Here is a 20,297-nt window from a genome sequence, read left to right on the forward strand (position 1 = left end):
CTGCCTTAGCCAAACAGACCTGCTACTCCAACTCTACGTAGCCCGCCCCATAAATCAACTTTTCCACTTCTATAGCCCGTCAATAGCCTTCACTCACATCCTTAGTCAGGACTCTTCCCTAGACCCCATCCATGTCTTCTCCCTTAGCCAGGCTTCCTTTTATAAATCGTATATTTTTATTTAAATTAGAAACAATTTTATTTTACATATCAATCCCAGTTCCCTCTCCCTCCCATCCTTCCATGGCCCCCACTGAACCCCCATCCCATCCCATCCTAGGCTTCTTTAAAACAAAAAAGCAAAACACACACACATACACACACACACACACACACACACACACACACACACACACACACACACACTCACCACTTTGTGGCCTGTTTCTCATCTTGCCCACTTATTCAGCTTGTTGACACCTCCAGCCCCAGTGTCTAAAGGCTTTCCCTAGGCTGTCTCTGTCCTCAGCCTTCACCCTCTGTCCTGGCCAGGCCTCCTTCTGCAGATAACATCTTTTTCCCAAGCATATTTTCCCTTCCCCAGCCTATGCCTCCCCCCTGAAGCTTGACCCGCTTCTTCCCTGACTCACAATCCCTTCCCCAGTGTTCCTGTCCCTATAACAGGTTTATTTTCTCACAATATACCCCAACACTGTGTTTTTTCAGAGATGGGCTAGCTGAGCTGAAACCTTTTGTTTCCATAGTGAAAACTGTCAGGATTTCAGTATTTGTATTTTGGAAGTGTCCTTCAGTAGACTATAGCAGCATTTCTTCCCCTCCTGCAATGTAGCCTGGCCTGACTGAGGTCTTAGAGTCAGGACTCTTTATCAAACACAGCCAAGAATATCAAAGGAAGCCCTTCCATATGTTTCGGGGAGTGAAACATCAACCCAGGGCATCCTTAGTGTGAATTCCTCCCAAAATTCCAGCCTGGGAAACATTTCATTCCAGGTCACCACCAAGACTGCAGGTGTATTACCCAAAGCCTCATGTGTTCTCACCCCAACTGCTCCGGTTCTTCAGGAGCCCTTTACTGAAGGCCATCTGGCCAAACTTCATATGGATAAGTCAGCTACCCAAGAAATGCAAACCAGGTATTTCAAAAGCTGCTTTTATTTTTAACACATTGCAAGTTGTTTTTGAAAAATTTTAAACTTACATACATTGTTTGAGAACATTTGGAAGGGACAAAGGTTTTTACAAATGGTTTTAAATAACTTCACTGAAATACAGGACCTGATGATTAACCTTAAAAATGACTGCCAATCATTCGGTTCTTGCTCTTCTTCTGGAACATCTTCAGCAGAAGCAAAGCTGTACTGGTCACTGTTTTCCTTTACACAAAGCTGCACCAACTACTGTAGAAACTCTCAAAATTGCTTTTAAAACATTTTTTTTTTCTCTGTAAAAATTAAGTCACTAAGACTGGGTGGTGGTGGCACACACCTTTAATCCCAGCACTCAGGAGGCAAAGGCAGGCGGATCTCTTTGAGTTCGAGACCAGCCTGGTCTACAGAGCTAGTTCCAGGGCAGCCCCCAAAGCCACAGAGAAACCCTGTCTCGAAAAAACCAAAAAAAAAAATAAGTCACTAAGTTCAGATCTTCCACATCTTTGGGGCAGCCCTTACTGGCTCATGTAAACTGAATTTCTGTATCTAACAGTTACATATAGCTTTTAAATTTGAAAACACATTTTTTTTACAGCTTAGAAAACATCAAGAAGTTAAAATCCCATTTGCAGCCTCACAAGTCTAAATGAAAATCAAAACAGTCAAATTACTACTGGAAGGCTTGTTTATAACCCAGGCATTCTAACATTGGTTAAAAGCAATGCAAACAGGCTTTTTTTTTCCTAGGAAAACACAATGAAAAACAGGCATATATCACTTCAGTCATACAAACTTCACTTTTATCAAGTGGGTTGATAGATACTGAGGGAAAATCCAACAAACGGAACCCTTCTACTAAACTTATTTAAACCCAGGTAAACAATGAAAAAAATCGAAAACTTCCATTTCCAGGCTAACGTTAATTAAAGCCTGACCAAGACAAAGGTACCTAAGGGCCAAATCAAGTTAGACTTGATGAAACATAAGCCTCTTGGGTGTTCCAAGGAGGTTTTCTTCTGTGATTATGCCCCTCACCACAAAGAAGACACAAATAACAGTGGGAAAACAACAGAACGAAACAAACAAACAAAAGGAGGCAAGACTTGGAAGGGGTAGATTTCAAGATTTAAGTAAAGCTTGAAAGAAATATAAACCAGCCAAGGAAAAGCAATTGCTCCTACTAAGAAACGCCATAGCTGTTTCGGTTCTCCCAGGATCTGTGGTGTCGAGCATGAAAGAAACATGGCGTCCAGGGTCAGAAACTTCTAGAACAGGCGCGGCGCCATACCTCCAACAGCGCCAGAGTTCTCGATGGGCTTCACTGAATTGTAGTGCTCTCCGAAGTCGCAGGCGTAGTGCAGATAGACCAGTGTGAGAGGCTTCCGGTTGTACTCCTCCCCAATAACAATGATGGGTGAGTTGGCTTGTACTACCTCGATAGGGGTCTGCAGGACATGTGATATGGCTCTCAGTTCTAGCTGGCCGCCCCACGATGCCCTGTACACGATGTCATCACAGTACCTCAGGAAATCTTCACGGGTGTAGAAGTTGCCGGCTTCGGGTTCGGTGAAGAAAGGTAAGAAGTCATCAATGTGTTTCCGCATATAATAGGCCGTGCGGTAACGCAGGCTCTCCACCGTCACCGAGAACACCAGTTGGTCCTGGATGGCACGGTACATGCAATGGCCATCGGCGGGGATGGCCTTCATCTCCAAATTTTTGGCTCCCAGAATGGCAGCGATCTTCTCTTCCTCCTCACGGCGGTGGGTGGCCAGCTGTTCGGCCTGGGCTGCAGGCATTCTTTCCTGGCGTTGTCTCTCCACAAAAACTCTTCGCTTGTGCCTTTTCTGGGACTTCGATGGGCGTGGAGGCACATTCTCGAGGTTCATCTTTGTGAGGTTGGCTGTAACTGACTCCAGGTCAGTATCAAGATCTTCAAATTTCTTCAGCTCTTGCTGGTGCCTTTGCTCCATCTCGGCCTCGAGGCGGGCAGCGTCATCAAGCAACTGCTGTCTTCTGTTCTGGTCATTCTTTGGGACAGAACTTTTTAGGGCCTCAATGTTAGCTTGCAGCTCCCTTTTTTCACGATAGTGGCGGCGGATGACCTGCTGGAATTCGCTCTCGGTGTTATCCATCATCTCAGTGGAAATGAGAACTGAAGTTTGGGAGGAAACAACCAGTTCAAATCAACAGACAGCCTCCCAGAACCTCTGCCTGAGGTAGCTGTTTGACTCTGTTTGACTCAGAGGCTGGTTGCCCCCACCCTACTTACAGCCCTCTCTGCTATTGGCTACTGCCTCACGGCCACGCCCCCAGACAAGCCTGGCTTTGTAACTGGCTTTCAAGAACCCTTAAGAATGCTCTCATTAGACCCCGTAGCACCTCATGCCTCCGGTTTTTAACGGACTTCAAAAGTCACTCCTAGTAGTCTGCCTTTCTACAATGCATGCCGTAATTGGGCTTGTAGAATTTTCAGTCACTCTTACTGCCTATTTCTTTTCCAAGTTTGGACAGAACACAGGCACAGGCCATGCTTGATAACCACATGATAAATATTATCAGCTGAATATGTTCTGACCCCGAACTTGGCTTTTTTCTTTCTGTCCAGGAGGCAGTGTGGCTTTCTCTAGTTTTTCAGGTCTCTTGACAAGTGAACTCTTAAATCTTTGTGTATCAGAACATAGACATTCCCTTACATTCCTGGGAACACAGAGTCCTTTTAATTCATGCTTCAAAACCGGTGGGTCCCATCTCAGTGTAAGACAACCACCCTCCTCAGGAGCACACTACAAATAAATGGATCTTTTGGCTGTGCTAACAGAAATCACCCAAACGCCCCTTTTCTAGGCCCCCATCTTCCTACATGGTTCTCTAGAATATTTGATAACCATCACAAGCCAGTGTTCACTAGGTCATTTCTTCCTGATTCTTCCAGTTTGTTTCAGAAGACTGTTGCAAAAGTTCTGGGGAGAAAAAATCTCTTTCAAATATGCTTTTATTATGTGATAATCTGTCTCTTTGTCAAAATGGCCTTTAGATTGCCCACTTGAGAGCCAGGTTTGTTAACAGAAGCCTGTAACCCTAGTACTTGTCAAGTAGAGGCAGGAGAATGAAAACTTTCAAGGTCATCCTGGGAGATATAGTAAGTTAAAGGCCAGGGTGGGGTATATTGAGACTCTGTCTCAGAAAAACTCAAACCAACCATACAGGACAAACACTAACACAGCAGTGTATTCTCCACACCATATACAGGCTTTTGTGTGAACCTAAGTCCTCATTTCTCTGGACAAAATGCCCAGAATGAAATTGCTGTGCTGTTTTCTAAGTGTATATTATTTTCTTTTAATTTTTAAAATTTTAATTAGAAAGAAGATTATTTTACATGTCAATCCCAGGTCCCTCTCCCTCCCCTCCTCCTCTGCCCCCTCCCAACTAACACCCTACCTATCCCATACCCTTTCTTTTCCCCAGGGAGGGTGAGGCCTTCCATAGGGGCTCTTCAAAGTCTGCTACATCCTTTGGAATAGGGTCTAGGGCAACCCCTGTGTGTCTTGGCTCAGGGAATATCCCTCCATGTGGAATGGGCTCCCCAAGTCCATTCCTATGCTAGAGATAAGTACTGATCCACTACAAGGAGCCCATAGATTTCCAAGGTCTCGTCACTGACACCCACATTCAGGGGGTCTGGATCAGTCCCATGCTGGTTTCCCAGCTATCAGTCTGGGGACCAAGAGCTCTACCTTGTTCAGGTCAGCTGTTTCTGTGGGTTTCACCAGCCTGGTCTTGACCCCTATGCTCATCAGACCTCCTTCTCTGCAACCGGATTTCAGTTCAGTTCAGTGTTTAGCTGTGGGTGTCTGCTTCTACTTCTGCCAGCAGCTGGATGAAGGCTATATGATGGCATATCAATTAGTCATCAATCTCATTATCAGGAGAGGGCATTATTTTTAAAGAAGCTTTTCCAAAAAGACTATAGCAGGTCTATTTTCACTAGAAGTGAATGATCGTTCCAGTTTCTTTGCGTTCTTACCAGCATTTTGGTGTTGTCACTTTTAAAAAGCTTACACTGTTCCAGACCCTCTGAACGAGGATGCCAGTTTGGAGGTCTGGTTAATCTATGGGGCCTCTGGTAGTGGATCAATATTTATCTCTAGTGAACGAATGAACTTTTGGAGCTCATTCCACATAGAGGGATAGTCTCTCAGCCTAGACACACAGTGGAGGGTCTAGGCCCTGCTCCAAATGATATGACAGACTTTGAATATCCCCCATGGAAGACTCACCCTCCCTGGGGAGCAGAAAGGGGTTTGAATAGGGGGTTGGTGGGAGACAGGGGAGGAGGGGAGGGAGAGGGAACTGGGATTGACATGTAAATCAAGCTTGTTTCTAATTTAAATTTAAAAAGGAAAAAAAAACTAATAAATAACGAAGTCCTTGAAAAAAAAAAGCTTCCACTGATGCATCATGATAATCTCATTATGGCTTTAATATTCTCGTGTCTAATGATTTTTTTAGTAGTGTAGATGGAACCCCAGAGCTTTGCATATGCTAGGAAAGTGTTGTACCTTCATGGTCATATTTTAAATTTTTTATTTGTTGTTGCTGTTGGTGTGCATGTGTGCCTGCACAAGTGCCTCTGTCTGTGTGTGTGTGTGTGTGTGTGTGTGTGTGTGTGTGTGTGTGTGTGTGTGTGTGTGATCTATGTGCATGGGCCTACATAGGCCATTGGGAATGTGTAGAAGACAGAGAACAATTTTGTGGAGTTGTTTTTCCCTTTTGCTTCGGGTTCTGGGGATTGGATTCAGGTCAAGTCAGGCTTATAAGGCAAACATTTTTACCCACTGAGAAATTTTGCCTGATGTTTATCTTGTATGTCCTCATTTTTTGTCTATAACATATATTTCTCGATAAAATGTCTATATAATTTGCATATTTTCTAAATGGATTGCTTTTTCTGTTAGCCGTGAGAGTTTTTATATTCTAAATGCCAGCTCTTTGTCAGATGTGTGGTTTGCAAATATTTTCTCCCAGTCTGCAGCTTGTCTTTTCATTTTCTTAGCAGGGTCTTTCTCAAAGCAAAAACATTTCATTTTAAGGCTAGTTTTGTATCTCAGTGGTAGACCACTTCCCTAGCATGTGTGAGGACATGTGTTGCATTGCTAGTGCCACAAAAGGATTTTAACTATAAGTAATTTTTCAGATGGGGGCTTCAAACTCATAATCCTCTGCCTTATGCTCTCAAATGCTGGGGCTGCAGATATAAGCCATTATACTTGCAACATTTTTTAAATTTTGGATTAAGTATAACTACTAGTTTTTCCTAAATGACATTATTTTTAGTGTCAAGTCTAAAGAACTCTTTGTTTAGCCTGGTAGTGGTGGCACATGCCTTTAATTCCAGCATGTGGGAAGCAGAGGCAGGCAGTTCTCTGTGAGTTCGAGGCCAGCCTGGTTTACATAGCAAGTTCCAGGGCAGCCAGAGCTGTTACACAGAGAAACCCTGTCTTGAAACACCCCACCCCAAAAGGAAAAAGAACTCTTTGTCTAGTCTTAAACCCAATGGTTCCACCCCTTTTTAAACTATGAAGAAAAAATTTAAAAATTACATGTATTTAGTGTACATGTACTTGTGCACATGTCATTGTGTACACATGGTAGTCAGAAGACAACTTGTGGGAGTCAATTCTCTCCTTCTATTGTCTACTTGTACCATGTAGGTCCAGGTTATCAGAGTTGCTACAGGCTACTTTACTCACTGAGACATTTTGACATTTCGACAGTCCCCTCAGTTTGTCTGTCTGTCTGTCTGTCTGTCTGTCTGTCTGTCTGTCTGTCTATATCTATCTATCTATCTATCTATCTATCTATCTATCTATCTATCTATCTATCTATCCATCTATCTTCTCTCATATATTACATCCTGACCAGTTTTCTCTTCCTCCACTCCTCCCAGTCTGCAGCTTGTCTTTTCATTTTCTTAGCAGCTACCCCACCACCTTACCTCTTCCCTGTATCCACTGCTCCTCCTTTTCTCTTCAGAAAAAGGCAGGTTTCCCAGGCATATCAACCAAATATGGCATGTCAGGTTACAATAAGCCTGGGTACCTCCCTTCATATTAAGTCTGGATGAGGCAACCCAACAGAAAGAAAAGGGTCCTAAGAGCAGGCAGAAGAGTCAGAAACAGCCTCCACCTTCCGTTCCCACTGTTAGAAGTCCCATAAGAACACCAAGCTACACACACACACACCCCACACCCCCCACACTAATTTTAATTTTTTGGTTTTATGAGACAGGATTTCTCTATGTAGCTTTGGAGCTTGTCCTGGAATTCGCTCTGTAGACCAGGCTGGCCTCAAATTCACAGAGATCCATCTGCCTCTGCTTCCCAAGTGCTGGGATTAAAGGCGTGCACCACCACCGCCTGGTATTTTTTAAATTTTTATTTATTTTTTGCATAAATGATATTTTATGTAACCCCCACTTGTTTATTTTTGTTTTCATTGCTTCCCTGTGCTGTGTGTGTGTGTGTGTGTGTGTGTGTGTGTGTGTGTGTGTGTGTGTGTGTGTGTGTGTGTGTGTGTGTGTGTGTTTGTGTGTGAGAATCAAGAAATTACCACAAAGGACAATGTCATGAAACTTTAAAATGTGAAAAGTATTTGTAAAGTATATGTGTGTTGAAGAATTAGTATCTTGGTGAAGGCTACAGGTTTAGCTGAGTGACAAGGTAACTTGTTTAAAATTCATGAGGCCTTGGATTTGGTCCTCAACATTATGCACAAATATGTGCACACATATACACAGACATTCACATGTGTATATGTTTTTATATATACATATATATACATATATGATTTATTTTTTCTATAACACATTGGAAACAAAAATCCTGACTTTAGTATGCAAAGTGACCAAAAAGACATTTTCCCAAAGAAAGCATGCAAATGACAAACGACCCATGTAAAGTGCTCAATATTACTAATTGTGGGAGACACACAAATTAAAATCCTACTGTCGTACCATAGCACTCTTACTAAGATGTCTATTATCAGTAAGAGATACATGTGCTCTAACAGTACGGCTACTTCAGCCATTTTTTTCCACTGAAGAAACTCCATCTGTTCCCTGTCTTGGCTGCACCAATTTGCATTCTTACCAATGATTTATATTAGCTTTGTTTTCTTCATATCCTCCACATTTACTATTGTTTCTCTTGTTGATATGCTTGTGGCAAGTGGTGGGGCCATCTTTCCTGAGTGTGTGTGGGGGGTGTGCTCCCCCCATGAGGGGCAGAGCTGGCTCTCTTGCTGCAGTATCCAGCAAGGGGCAGGGGCAGGTATCCCAGTGAAGGATAGGGCTGGTTCAGCACAGCATGGTTCCAAGGCCCCCTTGTGATAACGTGGGCTGTGGACATCATCACAGACTCCAGTTGCAGCAGGACTATGACTCTGACATGGCCCTTGGCAGCAGCTCGGGTCCAGCAGCTCTGGGGGCAGCCTGGCCTTTGGGCACCAACATGGTCTCAGGTGACTGACCAGACCCTGCACAGCCCTTGGTGGTAACAGGAGCCACAGAGACCACCTCAGACCCTGGCTGCTGCAGGGCCATGGACACAGACATGACCCTAGGCAAAGGCCTGGGTTTATATGTCTTCATAGCCCCAGGTGACATCACCAGCACCCCCCCCCCAAGATACCTATGGCTTCAGCAGCAGCATGGACCTTTGATACTGACATGATCTCAGGTGGCTGACAAGACCCTGGTCATCTTCATGGCTCTTGGTGGTAACAGGAGCCATGGATATCAAGCCCGACACTGGCTGCTTTAGGGCCACAGACCCAGACATGGCCTAAGACAGAAGCTCTGGCCAGACACCATGGACCCAGGTGACAGCATAGGCCACTAAGATCAGCATGTTCCTGGTGTCAGCACAGCCCTCAGACAACAACATGGTCACAGGTCATGGCCCAGATCCCGGGCATCCATGTGTCCCCTGGTGGCAAAATGGGTCAGCAACATTGACACATACCCTGGCCGAGGCAAGATCATGGACCCAGATATGGTCCACGGTAGCAGCCTCGGCCAGGATGTTACCATTCCCCGGTGGCTGCACAGGCCACTCTCTGATTGGCATAGCCTCCAATGGCAGTGTGGCCCTTGGATACCAACCTGGCCCCATGTGGTGAGGGTTGGGTATAATTTTGTGAATCTGTTTCTGGGAGCTCTGAAAGTCTGTATCTCCACCACCAGACAGTTTTGATTAATTGTATAATAAGTCTTAGAATCAGGTAAACCATTTCCTTTAACTTTATTCCTTTCTAAGTTATTTCAGTGGTCTAGTTTCTTTAACTTTCTGTGTAAATTTTAGAATACTCTTGTCTATAGCTGCAAAAAAAGTCTCACTGGCGTTTGTAGTGGCTATTCTTTGTTGTAAACTTGCTTACACTTGGAATTCACTAAAACCCAAATGGTTCGGCACACCTGTGAGGGATTTTCTTAATTAAATCATTTGAAGTGGGAAGACCCTCTTTTAATCAGGATTTTTAGAGGTGGGGAGATCCATATTTAATACGGATCTTTTGGGGTAGGAAAATTCACCTTTAATTTGCGCAACACCTTCTGCTGGCAGCCTATATAAAGGATATGGAAGGAAACTTCCCCTCTTGTTGCCTGCCTGATCTTGCTCTCACTAGCAAGTCCATTCCTTCACTGGCATTAGTGCTTACTTCTTTGGGATTCTGGCATATACTGAAGACCAACTGAGATCTCCAGCCTCGTGGACTGAACAACTACTGGATTCTTGGAACTTCTGTTGGAAGACAGCCATTTTTGGCCTAGCTGGACCACAGCCTATAAGCCATTCTAATAAATCTCCTTCCTACATATACACAAATTCATTCTATAAGTCTGTTCCTCTAAAGAACCCTGACTTATACACTGCAAAAACCGGGAAGTAAAAAAGGATCATAGGCAAGGGGAAAGAACTCTAGAGAGGTGAATAGTAGGACACTGGTACTATGAAGGAGGAAAGGGGAGGTAACACATGACTCTGGCATCTCCAACATCTTGGCAAGGCAATCCAGGGTTCACATTTAGAACTTCACACAATGGCCTCTCTGGGCCTTCATGCAGGGACACCCCAGACACACACCTGGTCTCAGCAGCTTTCCTTAATCACATAGGGAGGGTCCATAACCCATTTCTTCTATCCTTGATTCTAAAGCCAGAACCATATGGCCAAAGCTGCCAAGTCCTGCTGCTTGCTGGGGCTGGAGCATGATCCTCTCCTTCAATTACGTTGGCATCTGCTTTCTATTGTTGATAGTTTCCTTCAGTGCTTAGGTTTTTCTTTAATTCCTTTTCACAGGTTGGAAGCTTAGTTGGGTGGAGTTTTGTGCTGAGATCACCACTCCTTTTATTCCATTTAGCAACAGGCTTTTCTATAAATATTTTTTATCTCCTTGAGCACTGGACTTGTCTCCAACCAAACCTTTTTGGTTCTCTTTTTATCCTCACATACTTTCTATTTCTCCTAGCCCAACTTGCTCTTTTTCACTATAAATTTACATAAAAGTGACCATTAAGCAGATGCAGAAATCTACAACTAACGAATGGACCAAGCTCTGGAGTACAATCAAAGTGATGGAGGAGCAAAAATATGAACAAAGGAGTCAAGACCATGATGATAAGGAAACCCACAGAATCAGCTGACCTGAGCTAGTGAGAGATCACTGACTCAGGACTGACAAATGGGGAACCTGCATAAGACCAAGCTAGACTCCATTAATAAAAGTGACAATGGTGTGAATGGGACAATATATAAGACCACAACCTGACTTAGTGGAGCCCATTCTATAGGGAGAGATACCACACCTAGCTTAGGCATGGAGGTGTGGGGTTGGGGAGGTGCCTTGGTCTTGCCTCAACGAGGTGATTGGACACACTTAATAGACTTCCTAGGGGAGGCCTTACCCTCTCTTTGGAGCAGATGGGTGGAGGGTGAAGTGGAGGGAGTGGAAGGAAAAGAGGGAGGGAGAAATGGGATTGGAACATAAAAAATAAAATTTTAAAAAAAAATGACCATTAATAATCAGAGGACACAGTCAATATTGTGCTATCTTGAAATCTCCTCTGCCAATGCCATTAATCCAAGAACTCTTCAGTTAACTTCTGACAGATTTTTAGGACAAGAGCAAAAAACATTCTTTGCCAAAATATCACAAGAATGGTCTTTAGAGTAGCTGATAATATTCTTCCCTCCAAAACCTTTTGAGATGGGCCCACATTGTTCTCAGCACCACTATCCTGGTTCCTAGTAGGATGGCCCAGTAAGCCCCATTTAAAGCATTCGACTGCTTTTCTAGTACAAAGTTCCAAAGTTTTTCATATTCTTCTAAACAACAGCATGCTCAGGCTTGTCACAGCAATACCTTTGTCCCCAGTACCAACTTCTGTCTTATTCAGTGTTGTATTGCTCTGAAGGGACACCATGACTAAAGCAACTATTATAAAAGAAAACATTTATTTGGGGACTCGTTTAAAGTTTCAGAGGGTTAGTCCTCCATTATCATCATGGCAGGAAGCATGGCAGCACACATGGCTCTGGAGCAGTAGCTGAGAGTTACATCCTGACCCATAGTCAGAGAGAGAGAGAGAGAGAGAGAGAGAGAGAGAGAGAGAGAGAGAGAAGAGAGGAGAGAGAGAGAGACAGACACAGACACAGACACAGAGAGAGACACAGAGAGACACAGAGACAGACTGGGCCTAGTATGAACTTTTGAAACCTCAAAGCCCACTCCAAGTGACATATATCCCCAACAAGGCCACATCTCCTAATTCTTTTAATCTTTTCAAACAGTACCACTACCTGGTGACTAAGCATTGAAATATATGAGCCTATGTGGGCCATTCTTATTCAACCCACCACAAGGTGTGTATCAATTTGAAGAAAGTTGACATATTTTTATGTTGATCCTTCCAACCCATGAACACTGCGTTCATGTCTCTATTTATTCAAATGGAAATTCTGATGTTCTTTTTCATTACCACTTTATCATTCTTGGCATGTAAATCTGTGTGTATCTTGTTAGATTTACATTTTTTGTTTTGTTTTTGTGAAAGTGAATGAAACTACACTTTAATAACTAGTATTATGGAATTCAAAGCTAACTTTTCAAAAAAAAAGACAATTCAGAAGCTGTATGAAAATTCCAAAGCCACTTCCTAAGCCATTCAATAAAATACCAAGTTTATTCAAATATATTGTTACACACAAAGCCCAGATTTTCCAAATGTGTGTACTTTAAATTGTATAATCTCAACCTCCTGGTAAAAATATAAAACTTTAAGTATATAATTATTTTTACCAGAAAACAAAGGTTTGTGTACTAAAAACTGTCAAGCATATAAGGTAACGCTAAGCATATGGTTGTTTAGATTGGTTTCAGTTAAAAATCATAGATTTACATTTTTTGGTGGTTATGAATGGCATTTACATTAGTTACTTTCCCTCCCTGCTGTCATAAAATACCCAACAAAAGCAACCTAAAAGAAAATTTTATTTTGGCTCATGGTTTGAGAGTATATAGACCATCACCTTGGACCATCCTCAACATATCCCCCTCCCAACTTCATGTCTTCTTCTTTTGGCATCTCACTGAGTTCTCTTAGTGCTGCTCAAATGCACTTGGAAAAATGAGTGTGAGGTCCCTCTCTGGAGCATGGGTAACCTACCAGAGACCATACCTCCAAGGAAAAATGACTTCCCCTCCTTAGAAGCCATCAACTGCCAGTAGCTACTCAGCTAAGACATGCTGTTCCTCCATCCATGCTGGAATTTTGAATGGCTTGATTAAGCCACTTGATCGAGATCTTTTTCAGATCTTATTCAGGTAACCACAGCTGCTCTGAGTTCATGAGTGCAATGGCCATGTGATGTCCAAAAGACAGCATGTCATAGCTCTCCTTTCCATGAACAGATTCTTATTTCCTCTCACCTTCTACTTCTATGATGTTCCTAGAGTCCCAGGGACAGGGGGTATTTAGTATAGATGCTTCATTTAGAGCTGAGCACTCAAGTCACTAATTCTCATCACTCTGACTAGTTGGGACTCTTTACATTAACATCCACTCACTACAATTAGACACGCCTGTGGCCAAGGTTGACAACAGCACAGATCTTTGGGTATAGGCATAAATATTTAGAAGATAGGTTGATAACATGGCCACTTAGCAAAATGATGATAGCAGGTTCCCCCATAGTCTCTGTGACCTCCCAAGCCATAGGCTTTTGACCAAGTTCTTAGTACAAGGCAAACATTCCCTCCTATGATGCAGGCCTCAAATCCAATGAGAAAATGGTTGATCACCACATGTCCATCATGGAATTATTGTAACAGTTAGAAAATATTTCCTGGCAGTTTGATATTATAGCATGCAGGGTCCAACGCTGGGTAAGACCATCATTATTTTTGTCCCTTGGAAGTTTGCATGGGTCACTCTGGAACTATGAAAGCTATAGATCAGGAAGGAAGTTTCCCAGTCAGTTCCCAGATTGATTTCTCTATTCTCTGCAAAACAAAATGTGTGGTGTTCTCAGCAATAGGGTCTTAAGTCAGTGAAAGTCAAATTTCTTCACTAAGTCCCTCAGGAGGGAGAAGGGATGGCTTCATTACTTCTAGATGGGACTGGAAATGGAAGCTCCTCATGTCTCTGCCAGTGTAGTGTGTTCCGGTGGGAGTTGTTACCAGCTGCACACATGGTGGTTTCTGCTTCAGACTTGACCTTCTTTATTTCCACGTTGTCAGAGGATTTAAAGTGTTGAGACATGTCATACAGCCGCATGAGGCAGAGTCTAGGCTCCCCCATTTGTCTTTGCTGGCATGGGTGTATGTATAGATGTGGGTGGACCCACAGGCTTTTCCCCACTTTGGGCTGGATTAGGGTGGTTGTTGTCTGCAAATTTTATGTCTTGCAAGCTTGATATCTTTTGTAACTCTTTGGCTAGAGAGAATAGGTTTTTGTGGGGTTTATTTTGGTCTATGCCTGTTAATGCTTTGGGTCACTATGTTCTTCAACTCCAGGCCTGACACAGGTAAGAAAAAGAGAAGATTGTTGCCATTCCTCCCATCTTGAGGACCACAGGTGGTCTACCTTCTTTCTACTTTCAAGGGCCCCTTTTATGTTTGTTTTACACATAATATACAGGGCTTTAGTTTTAATAGTCAGCTGAATAGAGCAAAGGATTCCTAGTTCATCTTTCTTCCTCCTAGTTTAATTACATTTATTTATTTATTAATGTGCAGTGAGGTGTGTGTGCCATGACACATGTGGAGGTCAGATAACAGTTTTGTGGAGTCATTTCTCTTTCCCCCTTCATAGGGATGCTGGGGATTGAACTCAGTTTTTCAGGCTTATTGACAAGCACTTGTACTCACTGAACTATCTCTCTGACCCTCTTTCTTCTATTAGTTTTTAATTTAAACTTTTTTCCATGCAATATATTTTGATCATGTTTTCCCCTCCCCCACAACTCCTCGTAGGTTCTACCTATCTCCCTACCCACTCAACCTTATGTTCTTTCTTTTAAGTAGAAATGATAAACACCTTCCTTTCTTTAACTAATGTCTCAAAGAAATACTATGTCTTAAAATGATTCTAAGACTATTTTAGAAAATTATTATGTTGATCCTGAAAAAGAAATCTTTTGGACTTTGATAGCTCAATACTAGTGGTCACATATGTCACATTTGTCTGCTGCAATCAAGTTACTTTGTCATATTCTGTGGAAGAGATGACAGATCCTTGAGGTCTTTGTAAATGCCAAGCTCCATTGTGTGGGTTTGTTTCTGTGGCCTGAAGTGAAAAAACACCAGCTTTGCAACATTGAGCTTTACCCTCCATCTTTGTGTTAAGGAAACCATAATTATTGCAATATGTAATATGCTTTCTCCAGCTCTACAATGAAGTTTCCTCTTTCTTTTTTTTAAATCTTTTTTTTTGAAGATTTTATTTATTTATTATGTATACAGTCTTCTGCCTGCTTGCCAGCAGAGGGCACCAGATCTCATTCAAGGTGGTTGTGAGCCACCACGTGGTTGCTGGGAATTGAACTCAGGACCTCTGGAAGAACAGTCAGTGCTCTTAACCGCTGAGCCATCTCTCCAGCCCAAGTTTCCTCTTTCAACATACTCGACCATATAGAAATTATAGTCTAATTATCCTCTATAGCACAGGCTTTGCCTGTATAACTTGCAATAGACAATCTGTCTGCTCTTTAGGCTTTTCTCCAAACTAAATTTTTGATAAGGAATAGATAGCAGAAAATTCAAAATTGTCATTTCTAATAAGAAGTACTGTAAATTGTAAATACCACATTGTTGATCAAGGGCGAGCTTTGCCAGTCAGTGAGATGAGAATGGCAGGAGACTGGATGTCTGTCTTGCAAGGGACTATGATGACTACATGTGTGTCTTGGCTCTAAGGAAGTCAGTAATAAGTGGCAACACTTTTCCTGTGCCTCACCCCCAGTCCCTGCCCCCTAGCTCCTGATCTGCATTCCATAATCCCACATCTTTTTTCTTCCACTCACTACTTTATCAACCCCTGTAGAGGCCTTTAAAGACGGCCAGAGAAAGTGGTTTGACATGCTAATCAGCATTTTCATTCATCTGACATATAATGGTCCTGAAGTGTTTGTACTGGGCTTTCAGTCCACTCCAAAGGAAGGTTTTTCAGTGAGCCGTTGAAAAGAGCATCTAGAGGGCCATTGAGAAAATTGCCATATAGAAGTCATTATATCTAAGTCATCCTCATAGACCACAGCACATGGTGATATCCTGTCTAAAAAGCAGGGGTGTGAGGAAAACATCCCCTTTTGTCCTGGTACCCCAGCTCTTAGGCATCTGGAGAGCCACTGTCTTATCAGGCAGATGAGGGTTATGTTGATGGACTGTAGGTTTTGGAATGTGAGTAAGGAGGTATAGATAATTGAGCAACAGAGAGCCAGCCTCACTGAAAGCTTTTGAGTAAATCCCCAAGGATTGCGCTTTCTTCACTCTCCCACCTGCTCCTAAGGCAATGGGGCCACAAGTTCTTTCCACACCACTTAGGCCTGTTTTCTGTATTGATCACCCAACCTTGTTCTCAACTGTGTTCCTAGATTTGACCTGCTTTGCCCAGTCATTCATTCTGCCACCATTTGTCAGCTGTACAATGTGCTAGACACTGCAAAAATAACAATGAATAAAGTAGACATAAATCTATAAATTCACAGAGTTTATAATCAAATAGATAGATGAAAACCAGAAACTGTAGAATGGCATAGAACATTATGCCAACTTGTATGCAAGAGTAGAGGAGACAGCCATCTCCAGTCCCCTAAGTCATCAGGGGTCCACTTTGGCTCCTCTGAAATGAGTTAGACCTTTATTGCTTCCCCCTACATCATTAAACTATTATTTTCTTTTCTTTGTCAGGCTTCCATCCCTGATCATTCTTGTTTTGCCAAATGAGAGAAGTGGAAAAGTGGCACTTGAGGCAGAATACGTAAAAACACTCTTCCTTTTATAAGGGATGAGCAGCATGGGCATATGGGGGTGGGTGCCAGGCATGCAAGAACCCTGACCACCCTGAACAGTGAAGACACTGTTGAACAGGGAATAAGGATTAGGGAAATGGGACATCTGAGAAATTACATGTGATAGACAAACAGCCTTAATCCACTAAGTGGGATCTTCCACAGTGTAACTTCCAGTGTGCCACTTGCCTTGATCATGTGATCGGGACTCTTAGGGTTGACAAATTTTAGCAAATGAAGGTACAGAACTCTATTAAATTTGAATATTATGTTAACAATGTCTTTATATAAGTATTCCCTATGCAATATTTTTCTGAATCAGTGATGTTTTAGAGTAAATATATCCAGAATATTGCATGAGATATACTCACTATTCACTTTTTTATCTGAAATTCAAACTTAATTGGTCTCCTGTATTTTACTTGGCAATTATGCCTAGGTGATGTGAAAATTACTATGTGAGGAAAGGATTGGTTTTATTTTTGGTCTGTTTTCAGGAGCCTAGAGCAGAACTGGTAAGTGTTGGGCTTGAGTCCAAAGCAGGAAGATGGCTTTCACTAGTAAGGGCTCAATGAAGGCCATGGGCAGGCCATCTCAAGAGGTGGCTTTGAGTTGGAGAACTGGTGCCTCTATTGGAGAATAGCTGTTTCCTTGGGCATGTATGACCATCAGCTATGTTGGGGCAGGGGTTACCATGGTGACCTACCTATACAATGCTTGGCCTTATAGCAATGAAATGCACAAGCAATATAGTGATAGTTAGTTCTATGGTAATGGTTATAGGGTTGTTTATACCCCTTAGTAGAAGGAGGCAGGGAGGGTCAGGAATGCTCACCTGGAACCCACCACTCTGTCCTGCCCCCCCCCCCAGGGATTTATGATCTTAGTAGGTACTAGATTATAAGAGGTAGGATAACTGAAGGTATGTCTCCATCCATGCAGCTTTTGTGAAGTCATCAACCATGATGGGATGGAACTTTTAGGTGATAGAGCTTCTTCAGAGCCACTCACACTTCTATAAGTAACCCTTATCCATGTTCCTTTAAGCAAAACAAAATCACCAAGTTGGTCTTGGGTGAAATGCTTTCTTGGTTCTGAATTTGGCGCATTATGTGGAACCAATAAACATTTGGTCATGTCTCCCCAGGAAAATTAACACAACATTCTCTGAATCTCTAAGGATCTGTGCGCATAAAGCAAAGGAATGATACAAGGGCTAGGACTAAGGATTGGAAGATATTATAAAAAGTCTTGGCCATTCCCATGGTGTTAGGATGGGGATACACACACCAATGCTGAGCACATGATCTTTTCTGTACAGATAAGAAGGAGAGCTTCTAGAATGTTTCAAGTGCTCATGCTGTCAGTGTGAGCTCTTCAATGTCCAACCCCTGCAAGATAATGCCTCTCAGAGGTAAGGCCATCCTAGGACAGGATCACTTTAGCTTTGAGTCTTCCTTAATGTCCTTCACCATTTTCTCCCTTCTCTTAATGATGGTGACGTAAGTAGCCTATGTAGACACCATTTTACAGTTCACAAACTGGCTGGCTATCTGTTGCTGCTTATCATCTCCTATTTACAAATGAGGAAGCCCAGAGGTTTGTTCAGTGCCTCTTAGGCTGAGCCTTTATCTATGTGGACATTTTTTATAACAAATGTCAGCAACCATCTCTTTCCATGGCCTATGTTAGCAGCTTGGCCACAGTAATAGCCCAGAGTTCCCATAGGAGAACAAGTGCATGAACTGTGGGGAATAATACAATTTCTCATGGCCAGATGAATGAGGCCCCTCTGTCAGGGGTAGCTTGTTGGAGGGAAGCTCCATGTATGCTTCCTCTCCAGTGGGCAATTCTTCCTCTCAGAAAGTCTCTATTTGCTGCCTTTGACATTAGTCCCTGGAGGTGTCCTGGATCCCCATTCATTTGGCCCACAGCTCACCACTGAAACAACCCCTTCTTATTGGATAAGTACAAATCTTTGTGCCGTGGGACCCCCAAAGGGCATCACAGAATATTCAGCTCCAACCATTTTTGTCAATTGCAATCTTTCTTTCTAATTCCAACATTAAATAGATTAACAGAGAACTAGTGCTCCATTCTTTTGTTTGTTTTGTAAGACATAGCTTCTCTTATGTAGCCCTGGCTATGTAGACCAGATTGGTCTTGAGCTCAAAGAGATCCACCACCTCTGTCTTCCAAGTACTGTGATTAAAGGTGTGCACCACCATGCCAATATAGGTGCTCTGTTTCAAGATGGCGTGTTGAGGCCAGAATCTTCTATTCAGCATTCCCCTTACTGCTCTGCTACAATTGCCTCTGGAACAAGTCTCTGGAAACCCAGGGTTGACAGAATACACTTCCAAAACCAGCAACTGGCTTTACTACTCACCATGGGACCTGCTTGCCATGGACCCCTTCACTACTGGTGTCCTTACAGAATGTTCCTCTTCCTGTCTTCCAAATCCCCACTTTCCACTGAGACAAAGATGGAATCTTGGTCATCAGTGACTCTTCTCTCCTTGAACCAGCACACTAGGTCCCTGGGCCAACCTTTTTATCACCTCCTTGTACCTGTTCTGTCCTTCATCTTTCTCAGTGTTTATGGACATGGAGCTTTGTTGCCCAAATAGCGATGGTCTTAGAAAGTTGCTCAAATGTGTCAGTAGTAATGGTACATGTCTATAATCCTAGTAGTTTGGAGGCTAAGGGCATGAAGATTGTGAGTTTGAGGCCAGCCTGGGCTATATAATGAGACCCTGTCTCAAGAATGAAACCAGAACCAAAACCAAACAAATTTCCCTGGCAGGAGCCTGGGTCTTAATAGGGTGTGATATACTCCTGTCCTGAACAATTAAGTAAGTGAGATAAAGATGAGATCTGGGCCAGCAGGCCTTCCTATACTGGCTAAGTCCCCATAAGCCTTTAGGGGAACTTAGATCATGAACCATTTACTCTATGTACCTGGTACTGCAAGTAGGTGATAGAGATGAAGGGGATGAGCCATGTGTGAATAATAGAGGTGGCTAGGTTATGACAGCCCATCTCTGCCCCAAAATTACCTTCACTTGGCATTTGGGATGAGTCACTTCCCTGTTTTGAAGCTGACTGCACCTCTCAGTGTCAATAGTTTGAAGGGCAGACTCTATGTATTGGGTTCCAGACTGTTTTAGAGACTGACCCTGATAGCTTTTTCACCCCACTTCTCACAGGCCCTTCACAGAACCAGCAATCTAGGCAGGCAGATGAGTTGCACTCAACATCCACCGTGGGTTTCCTTTAGAGCTACCTGACTCACACTGGGGAGACAGAGATCCTTAGATCTCTGTGAGTTCAAGGCCAGCCTTGGTCTTCATGGTGAGTTCCAGAACAGTCAGTAAGACCCTGACTTCCAAACAAAAAACAAAACAGAGATGCCTGACCCAAGACCAGATGCAGGAATGACTCCAAGCCAGAGAAAGGCTCATGGCAGGTACTCATACAACTTCCCTCTTGAGGCATCTGGGTATCATAAAGGAGAAGGACACCAATGACTTCTATCTCTAAGACCTAACCATGTCATCACCTTCACTATTGCTAACTTAGCTTGAGGAACCATTGTACACCAGAGGATTGTT

At 42.9% G+C, this 20,297-nt stretch overlaps 1 protein-coding gene across 1 annotated transcript; it reads right to left on the reverse strand.

Annotated features, from left to right (window-relative positions):
• Window positions 1-2,373: 2,373 nt before the first annotated feature.
• Otud6a (OTU deubiquitinase 6A) lies at window positions 2,374-3,243 on the reverse strand. Its single transcript, XM_027431715.1, has one exon. The coding sequence runs from the start codon at window positions 3,241-3,243 to the stop codon at window positions 2,374-2,376; it is 870 nt and encodes a 289-aa protein (XP_027287516.1).
• Between the last annotated feature and the right edge of the window lie 17,054 nt (window positions 3,244-20,297).

This window comes from Cricetulus griseus, chromosome X (assembly GCF_003668045.3).
Source record: "Cricetulus griseus strain 17A/GY chromosome X, alternate assembly CriGri-PICRH-1.0, whole genome shotgun sequence".
In the NCBI taxonomy this organism is placed as follows: Eukaryota; Metazoa; Chordata; class Mammalia; order Rodentia; family Cricetidae; genus Cricetulus; species Cricetulus griseus.

Coding starts and splice junctions, on each gene's coding strand:
- Otud6a (XM_027431715.1), bottom strand. CDS start 3,243: ATGGATAACACCGAGAGCGAATTCCAGCAGGTCATCCGCCGCCACTAT.